General features: G+C 37.8%; 1 protein-coding gene across 3 annotated transcripts in view; it reads right to left on the bottom strand.

Moving 5' to 3' along the window:
• The window catches only part of LOC110101429 (protein LOW PSII ACCUMULATION 1, chloroplastic), a 56083-nt gene that overhangs the window by 19816 nt on the left and 17992 nt on the right, over positions 1–18275 (bottom strand). For all 3 annotated transcript variants that reach the window (XM_028699692.1, XM_028699693.1, XM_028699694.1), the window contains 2 exons: positions 6745–6880; positions 6382–6613 (listed from right to left, as the gene is read on the bottom strand). In XM_028699692.1, coding sequence (XP_028555525.1) covers positions 6382–6613; positions 6745–6880 — 368 coding nt within the window. The remainder of the gene's footprint in view (positions 1–6381; positions 6614–6744; positions 6881–18275) is intronic.

Raw genomic sequence — 18275 nt, 5'->3', positions numbered from 1 at the left:
GCATGGGTACAATAGTCAACCAAACTGGTAGCCTATGCGGGGTAGGCGAGGTTGGGCGAGCGACTAAGGGTGTGAAAGTGAGTAGAGGGTCACACAAGCACCACCCATGAGGGGTTAGGGGGAATCGAATGGGTTGTTTTGTGTGTGAGTTTGAGTAGTGTTATGAGGAATGAGTGTGTAAGGTTAGGGGTATGTTTCATGAATAGAGGGTCAGACAAGCGCCACCTGGATGATCTGTTTCATGAATGGAGGTCGTTCGGGTGATTTTACGCAACATTGCCCTCATAATCCAATATTTTTATTGTTTGATCAAGTCAACCGCGAAGGGTTTGTCTTTGATAATCTTGATGCTCTAAATGCATTGGTACTATTAGTTCACAATCAGATAACATTTTGGGTGATTTCATGGTGTCGAGGAATATCGAACCCGCTTCTTATGGTATCACATCATTACATCGTCGTTCTTGATGGACGCACTCAAATTAATTATAGGATGGGAATTAAGGCTCAACATTCAACAACCTCCCTGCATCCTCCCCGCGTAGGGGAGTCTTCAAAAGAGTTAGGTCTTCCCACCACGCTTAAAAAAGCAGACATGGTCAATATTATGAGACATTATGATCAAGGAGTTTTGTACATCGCCACACCAAGAAAGACGAGTAAGAGTCTTTGTGTATCTATTTGAAATTTAAATATTTCCTCCACATGTTAGAACACACAAATACTTAAATCTGGATTTTCCAACCATGTAAGAAAAGCACACAAAAGACTTACCAGCCGCGTCTCAAGTGTTTCCTGCCCTATTTAGAAAAGCGTGCATAGGTTTCACTCATCACTTCAAACATGTTGCAATTAGAATTTTAAGGGGCTCTTTGGAAACAAGTAGGATTTAACTTTAATAGGATTTAGTAAATCCTGAGGGTGTTAAATCCTAAAAACTATTTGGTATGACAAATGTTAAATCTTATTAAATCCCAAGAAACTGCTCGGTAATATATTTCAGAATTTATGACAGTTAGGGATTTAAATGTAAAGATGCACAATTGAATTGCATCATCAGTAAGATAGTTATAAATTCAAGATAAGAGTATATAACATAATAAATCCAACTTGAGTTCAAACAACATAACTAAAATATCAATAAAGAGTACATGAATAACTAATATTAATCAAAACACAAACGAACTACTACTTACGCTTCAATATTCAAGTGGACTTGATATATCTTGCATGGGAGATAAATTTTGTCACAACGTTCAATTTCTTTGGCTTGCTATCTAAAATCAAAAAAATTATTACAAAATGTAATGTAGTTCGAAATATTTACTACGCAAACCAAAATTCTTACTCGAGCATTCCATAAATCAATGGTGATGTTGTGTCTTATAGCTTCATCCTAAATTATTTCACCTATTGTCGCATGTAAGTTTGGATCCTAATTAGATATTTCAACTTCTTCATGTTAAGCATCATGTTGTATTTTCGTTTAAGACATATTGAAGTAGAGATTCTAATGCATTATGATGCATCAAACGATTTCTATTTCTAGCGAAAAGGACATACCTGTGCGATGAGAAAACCCTGCTCGCAACTATAGATGAAGTTGAATTGGAGAGGACAATGCCTAGTGGAGGAAGGATCCCAGCAATTAGAGAGGAAGACGAGTTGGAGAGTATGAGGTGGCGAACAAGAGTAATGCTTCCCTTCATTGTAACAGACAAGGGCATTTGCACAGCACCACGACACGAGCGTTGCGGGAGAGAATTCTCGCAAGCATAAATCCCATTAAATCTGCCAAATTGAGGGATTTACTAAATCCCCGACTTACGCCGTAAATCTGTAAATCGGGGACTTATCGAGGAACGAGATTTACGGAGCACTCGAAAACTGTTTGGTGGGATTTACCATAAATCCGACGTAAATTCGATAACAAACAACCCCTAAGAGCTTTGAGAATTGCATCTTTTTTATACATGCATGCTAGGATTTGATGACAATGGGGGCAACAATGTTTACGAGGCAGGAATGCACAAAAATTATTTTCTTCTTTGTTTTCTTTTCTTACTATTTTTTCTTCTCTATTTGGAGAGAGAAAGAGAAATGGAGAGAAAGAGAAATAGATAAAGAGATAAAGAAAAAGAGGAAGAGATAAAGAGAGAAAAAATAATGAGAGAGAGAAAGGTGAAAGAGAGTGAAAAGAAATAGAGAAAGAAACTTATAAGAAGAGAATGAGAAATAGAGTGAGAGAAGAAGAGGAAGAGAGAAAAAAAGTGAGAGGTTAAATGTTGAGGGAAGAAGAGAGAAAGAGAGAGGCACAATGAGGAGGCAACAATAGCAGGGACAAGAAGGCAGCGATGGTGGGGTAGAATAGGTGGTGACGATAGGTTTGAGCTGTCACGACCCAGCCCGGTTAGCTCATATAGACGATGCGGGAATGGAATCAGACGTTCAGAACAGTTCAATCATCATATTGCATGAATGAAAATTTTAAGAGACTTCAATAGGAATTAAAAGCGCCTCTAATATTTTTTTCCAAAACATACATTTAACATTTCAAGCTATTACAAAAGAGAGTTCATATATACAATATGGTTTCAAAACTAAACTATTCATGTCATGCCAAAACCACCCAAAATAAAATCAACTATAACTAGGAAAAAATTAAAAAAAACTGTCAACCGGTACACAACGACTGTATGTGAACTTTGAGTTGTCAGCCATCTCTTGTAGCAGGTTCTCCTAAAAAGTATCCCAACACGAGGGAGTGAGCTAACGCTCAATAGGAACTCTCTAATCCTAACATGTTCACATGCCTTTAAAATGAAAATTTATAATTTAAGCTAAAGGGGAAAGGCCTTAATTTCTTTTCCTACACATGTTAACCTTCATGTCTTAAGAATGTTAAATATTTTATGTATGTCATATCCATGTCAGGTAATAAATGTCATATTATAAGCTTATTTATACTTTATCATATACAACCGTACCGGAGTACCAGGGGTGTACTGATCAGGTACACAAACATCTTTTTGCCATTTATTTCTTTTCCTCTTTACTCTAAAGGGCCATTTTGTTTTCATTTTGCTCATAAAAGTCATATTTGTGCTTTCGCATCATATTTGGTACACCGCAAATATCATGGACAAGCATTTTCATATTCTTTCCATATAAATTCATATGTCTCAAACATACAGTAAATGTTTGACATGTATCTTGAACATGAAGTAAACATGAAGTAACATGTATCAATTATATAAGAATATAAAACATAAAAGATTCATAAAAGCATAATGAAATGTCATGTGGTCATGTAAAGAAAAGGATCCTACCTCAAAAGTACTATGCAAGCATCCACTTCATCTCTCTATTTGTACCTCTTCTTACCAAAACCTAAAGAAAGCAATACAATATAAATTTCTTGCCAAAATAAATATTTATATTACACTAATCCCCTCTTAAGCTCACTAGCTCACACTCATTTACCCAAATCCTAAGACTTTTAATCACCCACATAAACATCTTTATTAAAATAGAGTATGCACCCATTTAAGGCAAAATATAAGGAGCATAACTTATAGTTTGATGCAATATCACACAATCCCTTTAATGAATTTTTGGTTTTGCTTTAAACTCAATTTTTGGAACCCTAAGATTACACTAATTTCATTCCAATTGCTTAAAAAAACACTCCCCTTTCATATATATATATATATATATATATATACATACATACATACATACATACATATATAAGGCATTAAAATTTCGGAATAAATCATAAAAATAATTTGAAAATTTATTTTTTTCTCAAAATTTTAATTTCCCTTAATTAGAGACTTCCCAAAACCCTTAGGAACAACTTTTGTGAATATGCAAGCTCAAAAACCCTAGTTTAGGAAAAGCCCTAATTTTTAAAATCCAAATTCTTTAAGAAAAATTGCATTTTCCTCTAAAAAAATCTCTTCCCTTAAGTTCTTCCAACATTCCCTACAAAAATAATCCAAAAAAGAGGAACCCTAATTTCGGAACCTATGATTTTCCTTAAAGAAATCTTCAAGTTTAAGGCATAAAAAGGTAGGTATAATCAAGCCCTAAAGTTTTTCTAAAGAAATCTTCAATAAAATATAAACCCTAAATTCTTGCTTCAAGAGAAACTCATAAAAAAACAAGGTTCTTTAAGATTAACTTACCTCCAAGCTTCTCCAAGTCTTCCTCTATCTTTTTCCTAAAGGATCTTGTAGGAATCTTGCCGGCCACCGCCCGCCGAGCCCAAGCCGTCGCCTCTTCTCCCTCTCTCGCGTGCTTTCCCTTGCTCGGCCGAAAGAAACCAACAAGGGACCGACTAAATCGGTCCCTAGGAGGATTGTGGGCTTAAGGAATTGTTCTTAAGTGGCTTATTACGCATGTACCCTCCCATTCAATATTTCTCTCAAAGCTCATGAGGGGTAGTTTGGGCACAATCTATAAATTTTACTTAAACGAACTTCGGCGATTTTTAATTTCAAATCCATGCGAAATTGGTTATAAGTTCTTTATATCGTTTCGATCGAAATTTCGTGAAGAATTTAATAAAATTTATTTCGTCGAATTCCGACGACATTGAAATTTCACCTAAGTTTGCCGCGACACAACGAAATGCGTGCGATGCACTCAAACGACGAATTTCGGGTTTTACATGAGCTGAGGAAGATGAGTGTGAGAGAGGGAGAGAGCTTGGGCGTGGGTGCGAACAGAGAATGAACTCGAGAGGGTTACTGAGAGGGAGAGTGCTTGAGCTAGGGAGGGCAAGCATATGGTAGATTTAGGATTTTTTTTTCCTGTATAGCCACTAGGGTATGACATGGTGAGGCATGGGCTCAAGATGGGAGAGGAGAGAAGGAAACTTTGACCTTTTTTAATTTAATAATAATAAGGAAGAATATATATTTTCCTCAAAAAAATTTATCGCTCATATAAATCGAAGTCCGGTCATCATCTTGTGCTAGGAGGAATTTTTCCATTTCATCACACAAAGACATCAGTAATGTAGATGTCTATTTAAGTTATTCATACTATCCTGAAAGCATCAGCACAATCCGTTTCTTGAATGAACGTTGTTTGAGTGATTTCAACTCATGCAACCATTGCAAAGTTATTTACTATTTTAAGAAAAAAAAATCAGTATCAAAGGGAACTAGAAGGGTTGTACAAAGAAAAATTAAGCTGCACTTAAAAAGGTGATATTTTAGTTGAAATTCATATAATAGAAAGTTTAGAGACCAATTCGTTGTCAACTATTGATGCAAGCAAAAAAATTAGGAAAACCCCTAATTTTTGCAAGCAAAAGTTACTCTTCCTAGGATAATAAAAATACACCAAAATACAACTTTTATAAGATAAAAGACTCTTACAAACTTTGACACAAACACAAACATAAACATACACCTAAACTTGCATTCTTTGATTGATTGAGAAGAAAGATGCAATTGGAGTGGTCACTTGCGCATAGAAGAAGGCAAGAAGTCGAGACGAAAGGGAGGAGAAGCTCGCAAGCTTTCCTAGAAGAAGAGGAAGAGGTGGTACAAGCTTGCAAGCTTTTCCACGAAGAAACCCGCAGGTTTAGGCTCCAAAAATCACATAATAACATTTTTTTATGCCTCAAGACACCTTATATTCATAGGGGAAATGGGGCAGCCAAACAGCCCAAAATTCCCTCATTTAAACCCATTAAATTCAAGTAAATGGGAGGCCAAAAGTTAGCCCAAAACAGCCAACAAAAACTGGAGGAACTCCTGGGAAAAAGGCAGCATTTAAGGCTCCCAAAAACTGAATAATCAATGCTACGAATCTGGACAGAAATCAGTCCAGAAACAGTCCAAAAAACAGCCAGCAGTTATCACAAAACAACTCCCAAAAATTAGTACAGGAACCGGGTTGGAGAAGTCACGGGAACACAGCCAGAGAGGGACCCGAAAAGCTAACACAGAAATCGGGAAGGAGAAACCAAGGGAAAGCAGCCAGGGGGAGAACCGAACAGGCAACCAGCACCCAGCATAATTTCAAGGGAACAACACAAGGAAGAAACCAAGAAGGTCCCAAGATTTCAGCTAAAAAACAGTGCTGTCAAAGCCCAATCCGAGAGCAGCCAAGGCCCAAACCAAGAGGTAGCAAACAGCCCAAAGATTGCCTACATCAACTATTGTTTTGTTTTCTTGAAACAGTTGCTTTGAAATAGATAAAGTAGTCAAAATAGCTTATTATGCGACTAAAAAAAGGAGAAATGAATATAAGCTGAATGATTACAGCAATTAATGTAGCCAGATCTTTTAGATGTTATTTAATACAATCATCAGCATATTAAAGCAAAAAGAATATAACACAGTTGTAAATTCAAGTCCTCACCTCCAACATTGATGCCAGCATTAGTAGCAGTCTCCCAAAGAGCAGGGGCACCATCACCACCACTAATTGCACGTATGAGTCTGGGGACAGTAAAAAACATCGAAATTCCAGCAGCAGCTGAAAGTGCGACATAGAAAAATCTTCTTACACCACGAAATGGTGCTTGAACCTCACTAATAAGCTTGAGATCCCTTCGAAATCCATAACCGATGTCTTCACCTCCAACTCTAGCCTATAAATGATTAAAGTCGTGATAAGTGAAAAAAAAAAAAGAAATCAAGAATTCCATCATGCGAGTGACATTACATTATTCACACACACACACAAAAATTAGATGCCACAATCACTATTGACTATACCAACCTCTTCCTGCAATTCCCTAAACTCGGGCAAAGCTCTGAATGAAGCTAAGTCGGGATCATTGAGAATAGTACTGAACTTGAGATTATAATCTCTCAAAGCAGTTCGCAAACAATCTGCAGCTTTCTTCCCTTCACCCCTACAATGGATTGAGCAAAAGTACAAGAATTTGATCGTGCGTAATAGTTTCAAACTGAAAAACCATAAACTGTTGCAGGAATTCCTGATTAACAAACCAAAAAAAAAAAAACCAACCATGTTTTAAATCGACATCAACTCCTCATTACATTGCATTAGACCATGGAACGGCCGATCACCAAGAAAAGATTAATAAAATATACATTGTTAAACCTGATTGAAAACTCAAGAGTGTGTTTCTCCCAAGGTATTCAAAATGACTGTCAAACTCTATTATAAGCAAGTTTACAGATTGAAATTTAAGGAAGAATTTATAATGTTGGTTCTACGAAATGAATGGAAGGCCAAAGAGAGAAAAAAAAAAGACAAATATCTTAAGGAAGAGGAGCTGCAGAAACTTTCTACTTTTGATAGTGAAATTGTGGTCCCCAGAACTTTCTACATTCAAATTAGAAAATCAAATCAAGAACCAGCTACATTAGATTAACCCGTCCATTGGATTCATTAGATCAAATTATTTTCTTCTTGTGGACAAACTCAAGGAAACATAGCAGGCTAACTGGGTCTCATGAATGCACACAGAGCTACATTGTATAAGCATATTAACAATAGCGACCAGGTTAACTAACGTGTATTAGAGAAATATTGTACCGCATGTATCTTCTATTTATAACTCTGTAAATCTTACATTTGAGATCTAATAATACAATTCTCTCCTCATTTCATGTTCTTCATTTTCTTGCTTCATCTTCTCTGCCCGGCTGGGTTCACAACATGGTATCAGAGCAGGCCATGACCGATCAAAGCTCGTCGGCGCGTCAAGCACCCACCACCGCTCCTTCTTCGTTCACGGACTTCACCGTGCCGGCCCCCCTGAAATTCTTGATATCAAATCTCAAGAACTTAGTGCCGACACAACTCACCGCTGATAACTACACCATTTGGCGGCTGCAACTTCTTCAACACTTCACCGCAAATGGATTCGCCGGACATCTCACCGGATCTTCCATTTGTCCCACCGATCCAACCGATCCAAATTTCTCAGGATGGAACCTCATAGACAAAAATCTGATCTCCGCCCTTCTTTCTATTATTTCACCATCTATCTTAACTTACGTGATCTCGTCTTCTACTGCTCACGAGGCTTGGATCACCCTGGAAAAGGGTCTTCAATCAGCAAGCCGTTCAAGAGTCATCCAGCTCAAGAACGAGCTTCACCACGTACAAATGAAGGAAAGCACTATGCAGCAATATCTTGCAAAGATTAAATCCATTGTGGATACAATCGCAGCCTCAGGATCAAATGTAGATCAAGAAGACATCATACTGTACATATTAAACGGGCTACCGTCCGCATACAACTCCTTTAAAACCTCAATTCGGACGTCTCTTCTTCCCATCGACCTCGACACCCTGTATTCGCTCCTATGCAGCGAAGAAGTTCACGTTCAACGCGAAACAAGCAAGGAAAGCAACACCACGACCGACTCGGTGGCCTGTTACTCAAATGCTGCTTCTACCAAGATCCGAAACAACAAGAAATATTTCAAGAACAAGAATGCGGCCTCAACTCCCTCTTCGTTCACTACCGTCAACACCAGTCAATCAGGGAGTTCAAACAACCGACCCATTTGCCAAATCTGTGGCAAACCCGGTCATGTGGCCATAAATTGTTGGCATAGGTGTAATCTCAATTACGCTCCTACTACATCCCGCCAGTCGAGAGCCCTGCTTGCTCAACCTTCATCCACTTCAAATCAAGATTGGGTTCTTGACTCGGGAGCGTCATCTCATCTCACACCGGATGTCTCCAACATCAACTACCCTTCTTCTTACCGAGGATCGGATGTCGTGTCCATAGCAAACGGGTCTTCCCTTCCGATCCACAATACAGGACAAGGCATCCTTCCTCTACCGGACACCGATCGTAAGCTACGCTTGAGTAATTTACTTCATGTTCCCTCCCTCAAACACAATCTCTTATCTGTTTCCAAGCTAACTACAGATAATTCTATTCGTATCTGCTTTGATGCTAACGGGTTTACCATTAAGGACTTGCAGGATCATCGTTCTCTCCTTCATGGGCGTCTCCGTAACGGTTTATATCAGCTACAGCTAACACCGAACGAGCCCATCTCCGCACTGCAGACAACAAAATCTACGTTCAACCCGTGGCATGCCCGCTTAGGACATCCCCATAACCACGCCATTTCCATTTTAGCAAAATCTGTTGATACAATAAAAGCTGTACCATCTCCTATTGTTTGCAAAGTTTGTAGCATGGCTAAAAGCCATAAACTCGCATTCAGTAATAGCAAAACAGCTTCGTCTGCCCCATTTCAATTAATCCACTCGGATGTTTGGGGTCCAGCTCCTCAAGAATCTTTAGACGATTTCAAATATTACGTTCTTTTTATCGATGATTACACGCGTTTTTGTTGGATTTATCCTCTGTTTTATAAGCATGAAACACTAACTAAATTCAAGAATTTTTGCAATCTTATTTCGAATCAATTTAATACTAAACCGAAACTCCTCCGTTCGGACGGAGGAGGTGAATTTACAAGTACTGATTTTAAAACCTTTTTAGCTCAACAGGGGATTATTCATCAGATCAGCTGCCCTCATACACCCGAGCAGAACGGCGTAGCCGAACGTAAGCATCGGCACCTTCTCGAGATCACTAGAACGCTTCTCCTAACCGCCTCGCTACCGCAAAGATTTTGGGATGAATCCCTTTTCACTGCTAATTATCTCATAAACCGGATCCCCTCCAAAACTCTCTCCTATCAAACACCTTATCACAAGCTTCACGGCACTGTCCCCTCCTACGCTCATCTCCGCATCTTCGGGTGCCTTTGTTTCCCGTGGCTCAAGCCATATACCGCAAACAAGCTATCTCCAAGATCCGACGAATGTACATTCTTGGTTTATTCTTCCGCCCATAAGGGATACAAATGCTATAACATGTCCACGGGCAAGATATTCATTTCAAGACACGTCGTGTTTCACGAACAAATATTTCCATATGCTTCGGATTCATCTGGTAACCTCCCACCCAATTCTCCAGACACTTGTCCCACACCGCCTCTTCTCCTTATCCCTCACTCTACCATCAATCAAAATCGGCAACTACATATTACATCAACCCACTCGCCCAGCACTACAACAGCTCAACCCACTACAATCATCCATCCCACCCCATCTCTTACCAACTCCTCAGACACTGCCCACTCAATTCATCAGCAAGCTCCCCACCCGGAACCGGTAATCACCTCAGCCCCGTCTCACCCTATGATCACCAGACTAAAATCCGGCATCACAAAACCCAGGCAACTCCTTAATCTCTTTGCCACCGAGACAAATCCTACACCACTTAATTTTTCCCAAGCAGCCAAACATCAACACTGGCGGTCAGCTATGTCCGCAGAATTTCTCGCTCTACAACAGCAAGGAACCTGGTCACTAGTTCCTCCACCGGACAACAAACCGGTTCTCGGTTCAAAATGGACATACAAAATTAAAACTCTTCCGTCTGGTAAAATTGACAAATATAAAGCGCGGTTAGTTGCACAAGGCTTCTCTCAACAATTTGGAATCAACTATAACGAAACCTTTAGCCCAGTAGCCAAAGTTCCCACCATTCGCATACTACTAACACTGGCTCTACATCGCAACTGGCGGATCAACCAATTGGACGTCTCCAATGCATTTTTGCACGGCGAACTATCCGAAGATGTCTATATGAGACAACCAGTCGGTTTCGTGGATCCTCTACTACCCAACCATGTATGCAAGTTGCACAAATCTATTTACGGACTCAAACAATCTCCGCGCCAATGGTTCAAGAAACTCACAACATTCCTCCTCCAATTCGGCTTCAGGTTTAGTCGCTCCGATCCTTCCTTACTGCTTTATACACACAAACAGATTCATCTTTACTTCCTAATCTATGTGGATGATATCCTACTAACAGGTAATGACAATCCAACAATGCAAAGACTACTCGATCATCTGAATGCAACCTTCCAAATAAAGCAGATGCAGGACGTATCCTTATACCTCGGCATTCAGATCACTCACTCCAGCGATTGCATTCTCCTTCAGCAATCTCATTATGCCACCAAGATTCTGGAGAAAGCAGGATTCTCCACTTGCACACCGGCGGCGACACCAATAACATCCAAATCCACTCAGACAGATTTCAACACACAACCATACTCGGACCCGCAGCTTTACCACACCATAGCCGGCTCATTACAGTATCTTTCTATTACACGCCCCGACATCGCTTTCGCCGTCAACTCCATCTGCCAACATATGCACAATCCTACGGTTCGGGACTTTCAAGCCTTAAAACGACTACTCAGATACATTAAAGGCACTCTACCGCTCGGTATAAGGATCACTCGGGGCGACCTCCAGCTACGCACATTCGTCGATGCCGACTGGGCAGCGGATTCCATGGATCGCAAGTCCATTACCGGACACTGCACGTTCCTCGGTTCAACAATCATATCCTGGTGTTCAAAGAAGCAAACAACAGTCGCTAAATCTTCCACTGAGGCGGAGTATCGGGCGCTATCTACAGCAGTATCCGAAGTTATATGGCTTCGTCGTCTCGCAGCAGAACTCCAGATACCGCAGACATCGCCGACCGTTATCCATTGCGACAACACCTCGGCAATAGCTTTGGCTCATAATCCCGTATTCCACGCGAGAACCAAGCACATCGAGATCGATCATCACTTCATTCGGGATCATCTAGACTCTGGACAGATCTCGGTCATCCATCTAAGCTCAATCGACCAAATCGCCGACATCTTTACCAAATCTCTCACGACAACTAGATTCATTTCTCTTCGCAACAAATTGAACATTCAATCCTCGAATGATCAATTTGAGGGGAGATATAAGCATATTAACAGTAGCGACCAGGTTAACTAACGTGTATTAGAGAAATATTGTACCGCATGTATCTTCTATTTATAACTCTGTAAATCTTACATTTGAGATCTAATAATACAATTCTCTCCTCATTTCCTGTTCTTCGTTTTCTTGCTTCATCTTCTCTGCCCGGCTGGGTTCACAACACATTGAAGGCTACAAGAACAAAAGTAAAAAGGCTGCACATGGGCTGCAAGAAAGATTCAAGCAATCAAGACAACACCTCGCCTTGCAAAGCCATCATTGAACCAACACAGTCAGGCATATACCAGCATTGTACGCTCCTCCATGCTACCCAAGAGATAAGTGGATAACTAATTGGATATATGGTCACCTTATCCCATGTAGTTTGAATTCCGTAGAGTTTTCTAAATTTGTTATTGTAAGCCTTGCATCATCTTATTATAAATTAGAGAAGCATGTAGGCATTAAAATGAGTTGTTAGCACCCGTCCATGCCAGTGGAGCGCACCATGTCTTGCCCCATCTTCAGCTTTCAACCTAATTCAAAAACATCAGATATCTCTTACAAGAGCAACTTAATGGATGTGTAGAAAATTTTGAGTTCTAACTGGCTTTTAGCTCTTTAAAGGTCTAACAGAAAATGTGATACAAGACAGTTTAGGATTATGATTTTTTAAAATAACGAGAATAATGCAATATATATAAATCACACAAGGTAACTTAGGTTTTGCATATCACAGACCTTTAAATACGCGAAAACTTATTTCCCATTAGAATAGAGAGAGTTAGAAAAAACTACACCTTTACTAAATTGTCTTTTAAGTACAAGAATATATATATATATCATGGTTTAAAATTGCGCAATATGAGGCCCGCCTTTGCGCAATTCCAATAAAAAACGCCTCGAGTTTTTTTTATGAGGGTTGCACCTCAACTTGGTTGAGGCCCGCCTCGCCTCACTGGCATGAGGCGTAATCCTCACGCTATATATATTAAAACTTACATAAATCTTGAAGTAAATGCCCAATAAGATTGACTTTATTGACCTTAGCATCCTAAATGAAAATAAAGATTTATATTTTATTTGCATATTAGTAAAACCGAAGTTAGAGAGGCTTTAAAGAAAATGAAGTGTGAAAAAGCTGTTGGACCTGATGATATTTCAATAGAGGTGTGAAAATACTTAGGAGATGAAGGAATTTCTTGGCTTACTAAACTTTTTAATACTGTTTTGAAGACTAAAAAGATGTCTGATGAGTGGAGAATGAGTGTGTTAATTCCTATTTTTAAGAATAAAGGTGATGCACAAGATTGTGCGAATTATAGAGGAATTAAGTTAATGTGTCATTCTTTAAACTATGGGGACATAGGTTGCGATGTGATACTAATGTTTCTCAAAATCAATTTGGATTTCATGCTGGGTAGTTCTACTATGGAAGCCATACATTTATTGAGAGGTTTAATGGAGAAATATAAAGAGAATAAGGATGACCTACATATGATATTTATTGATTTAGAGAGAGCATACGATAAAGTTTCAAGAGAAGTGCTATGGAGAGTTCTTGAAAAGAAAGGAGTTAATAATGCTTATATTTTAATCATTAAAGATATGTATGCAGCAATGTTTAAAATTGCGTATTCGGGTATTGAGGCGTTTTTCATTCGTGAGGCGAGGCGTAAGCCTCAAGGCGTTTTGAGGCATAAGCTCAAAATCAAAAGATTGCGTAAACATAAAATGATAATTTTTTATATACTAATGAGTGAATAATATAAAACATAAAAAGCATAAGATATGAAGTGAAATCAAAATATCCAATAAACAGAACAACATGAAATATAGTTCAACTCAAAATTCTATCTTTCCCAAATCCAGTTTTCTTTTCATTAACATATAACTCAAATTTTCAAAATAAATAGCAATGACATATCACATAAGAAACTCAGAAGTCATAAGCACTGTCATCACTAAGGGGTTCTTCATTTGAATCATCATTATGATGAACTGCTCTCTCCCCTTCCTCTCCTATAGAGTCCAATGTTAGGCATTTACTTCAAGATTTATGTAAGTTTAATATATATAGCGTACGAGGCGGGCCTAACCATGTTGAGGCACACCAACAACAACAAAACAACAACAAAAGCTTTATCCCACTACGTGGGGTCGGCTAATGAATCCTTTTTCTCCATTGTGTCCTATTAAAAGCCAAATTCTCGTTTAAATCTAATAAAGAAAGGTCATTCCTAATATTTTCTAACCAAGTCTTTTTAGGTCACCCTACCTTTCTTAACACAAAGTCAAATCTAATACCTCTACTCTCCTAACCGGGTCGTTGGAAGGCCGCCTTTTTATGTGACAAAACATCTAAGGCGACTCTCTCTAATCTTATCTTCTACTGGAGCTACTCCAACCTTTTCACGGTATATGCTCATTTCGTATCTATTCTAAGGGTAAAGCACTCATCCATCTAAGCATCCTCATCTCTGCCACACTTAACTTAGTATTATGCTTCTCTTTTAATGGCAACATTCGCGCAATAAAGCATTGCAGGCCTCACTACCATCTTATAGAATTTTCCCTTAAGTTTGAGGGGTACATTTCTATCACATACAAGCCCGATGCATTCCGCCACTTCAACCATCCAACTGAATTCTGCTGATAATATCCCATCTATTTCACCATCACTCTGAACAATAGATAAGATATCTAAAACGTGTATCTTATTAATGACTTGATCGCCCAAAGTCACAATCCCCTCATTAGGACTATTACTGCTAAAATTACACTCCATATATTCCGTTTTAGATCTATCTCAAGCGAAAACCTTTAGACTCTAAGGTTGACCTCCATAATTCAAGTTTACCTTCAACTCCCTCTCTAGTCTTATCAACAAGAAGAATATCATCAGCAAAAAGCATACACAAGGTAATCATCTTGCAAATGTCTAGTGAGAACATCCATGACTAAAGCAAATAGATATGGGCTTAAGGCTGATCCTTGATGTAACCCAACCGAAAATGGGAAATACTTGGTCAAACCCTTGTGTTTGAACACAAGTAATAGCTCCTGCATACATATTCTTTAATGATTTGAATATAAGCGATTATTGACTCCTTTCTATCAAGAACTCTCCATAGCACTCTCTTGGAACTTTATCATATGCTTTTTCTAAATCAATAAATATCATATGTAGATCCTCCTTATTTCTCTATATTTTTCATCAAAACCTCTGAATAAATGTATGGCTTCCATAGTCGACCTACCCGGCATGATCAAATTGATTTTGAGAAACATTAGTATCACGCGCAACCTATGCTCTTAACTCGCTCCATAATTTTAAAGTATGAACATTAACTTAATACCTCTATAATTCGTGCATCCTGTGCATCGCCTTTATTCTTAAAATAGGAATTAATACACTCATTCTCCACTCATCTGACATCTTTTTAGTCTTCAAAATAGTATAAAAGTTTAGTAAGCCAAGAAATCCCTTCATCTCCTAAGCATTTCCACACCTCTATTGATATATCAGGTCCAACAGCTTTTCCCCCCTTCATTCTATTTAAAGCTCTCTAACTTCAGTTTTACTAATACGCCGATAAAAACAGAAATCTTTACTTTCATTTAGGGTGCTAAGTACTATAGTAATCTTATTTTCACACTCTCATTAAAAAGTTTAGCAAAATATCTCATCCACCTTTGTTGAATATCATTTCAAGAAAAGTATTTTTTGATCTCATCTTAATACACTTCACTTGAACTAAATCCTTACTACTCCTATCTCTTTGTTTGGCTAACTTATACATATATCTTTCCCTCCTTAGTATTTAATCTATTATATAATCGCTAAATAGTAATGTCTTGCATCGCATATTGTTTCTTAGAATCCTTACGAGCCACTTTATATAATTCCCAATTATCAGAATTTTTAAAATTAAACCAATTTTTATAACAAATCTTCTTATTTTTAATCTTTTCTTGCACAATTGGATTCCACCACCAAACTATTTTTACTATTAGGAGCTTTTACCTTAGATACTCAAGCAACATCTTTTGCAATAATTCTAATATCACTAGCCATTTTTTCCACATAAAATTAGCATCCTCATGCACAGACAAAATCTAAGATCTAAAATCTTACTCACAAAAATATTTTGGTTAATATTTCTTTAAATGCCCCATCTAATCTCGAAAAACGTTTTACTTTATTTTTTATTTTATGCCCCTTTATCTTAAAAGTCTAAAACTAATAATCGATGTTGGGTACATAAACTTTTCACTCGAAATAACTTACAATCTTTGCAATCTAAACGGTTAATTTTCTAATAAGAAAATAGTCAATCTGGGTTGTACTACATCATTTTATAAAGTGATGAGATGCTCATCTCTTTTCTTAAATAATGGTATTGCATTGAAAAATCTAAACTAAAACAAAATCTAATTATGATCTTGCACCTTCATTCGTCGTTCCAAATCCATGGCCACCATGAATGCTTTTAAAATCATCTACCTCTTTACCAAACATGTCCATTTAAATCTCCTCAATAAAACTCTTTCTTCAAGAGGTATATTTTGTATTAATTCTCCAAGTCATTCCAAAATTTAATTTATGAACTTAATATCCAAACCTACTCTGAGGAGCATAAGCATCTATAATATTACAATCTTATCCTCACAACATCTTTAAAGCTATAATTTATCACCAATCCTATTAATTTTTATAAACATTATCCTTTAAACTCTTATCTAAATGTAACCTACACCATTTCTAGTACGACTCCTACCAGAATACCAAAGTTAAATCCTAAACAATCGATTTCTTAGCCTTCTCTCCAACCCACTTGTTTCCTGAATGCATAAATATTTAATTTCCTATGAATCATAATATCTATTAAACCCATTAATTTTACCTGTAAGGGAACCTATATTCCAAGTTCCTATCCTAATTTTAGTATATGGACTAGCTTCTTGCACATCCGTCCTTGATGTGGAAACCTTGCCTATTAACACTGCACCCGGGCGCGGTGACCGTCCTGCCCTTGCAACACTTGTCAGCTGTAATTCAGGCCATACAGCGCGTCGCTTCAGGGGACAAGCCAGCATTAACAAATTTCTTAAAGGATTCATGTCATTTTTGTTCGACAAGTTTTACGCTGGCTGTCGACTACCTAACGCAACCTCCACTTTTCTCATCCAGGACTTGGGAACATCGAGGCGTAAGCATCGAGGCGTTTTTTTATTGGAATTGCGCAAAGGCGGGCCTTAAGGTGAGCATCATATTGCGCAATTTTAAAACAGGGGTATGCAGGAGCTATTATTTGTGTTCAAACACAAGGTGTTTGACAAATGTTTTCCTATTTCGGTTGAATTATATCAAGGATCAACTTTAAGCCATATCTTTTTTTCTTTTAATCATGGATGTTCTCACTAGACATTTGCAAGAGGATGTACCTTCGTGTATGCTTTTTGCGGATGATATCTTCTTGTTTATAAGACTAGAGAGTAAGTTGAAGGTAACACTTGAATTATGAAGGTTAACCTTAGAGTCTAAAGGTTTTCGCTTTAGTAGATCTAAAATTGAATATATAAGTGTAATTTTAGTAGTAATAGACAGTGAGGGGGGTTGTGACTTTGGTGATCAAGTCATTAATAAGAGTACACATTTTAGATATCTTGGATCTATGTTCAGAGTGATGCTGAAATAGATGGGGATATTATTAGGGAATTCAAAGTTTGGATGCTTGAAGTGGAGTATGCATTGGCTTATTGTGTGATAAAAGTCCCCTCAACTTAAGGAAAATTCTATAAGATGGTGTGAGACTGCAATGCTTTATTGTATGGATGTTTTGAATGTTCATTAAAGAGAGAAACAAAATAGTAAGTTAAATGTGTGCAGATGATGAGGATGCTCAGGTGGATGCACTGACGTTTACCACTTAGAGATAGACAAAATGAGCATATACGCTGAAAAAGGTTTGAGTAGTCTATGTTGGCTAGTTTAAAGATTAGAGAGAGTCGCTTAGATGTGTTTGGTCACATAAATCAAAGCGACTTCCAAAACAATAAAGTTTCAAAATTCGTCTATATATCCTGCTCATTACATGTGAAAATTTTGATTGTAAAATCCACGAATATATTTTGATTCTCTTATCGTTATGCATATAGGCTCTCTTATTGCTGTTACATAGTGAAAATCATTTAAAAATTATGCTACCACGCCTGCAAGTTTCTTCACTCATATGGATAACTCTATAAATTATAACACTTGAATCCAATACCTTTGTAGAAAGCGCATAGTTGATAAAGTGTTCAAATAATAAAATAAAAATATTCAAATTTACGCTTGATGATGGTCCACATTGATAAAAAATGTCAAACTAGAGGATTCATTTACTCTTTGTAATGCCCCCAATTTCTGAACTTTAAACAGATGGGGCTTAAACTTATGATAAAATCTTAAAAATCTAATTATTTGTCAAAGCGAGGAG

The sequence above is a fragment of the Dendrobium catenatum genome, unplaced genomic scaffold, assembly GCF_001605985.2.
Source record: "Dendrobium catenatum unplaced genomic scaffold, ASM160598v2 fragScaff_scaffold_1365, whole genome shotgun sequence".
Classification (NCBI taxonomy): Eukaryota; Viridiplantae; Streptophyta; class Magnoliopsida; order Asparagales; family Orchidaceae; genus Dendrobium; species Dendrobium catenatum.
Note: the sequence above shows the minus strand (reverse complement) of the source record. Positions and strands in the feature narration are given on the sequence as shown.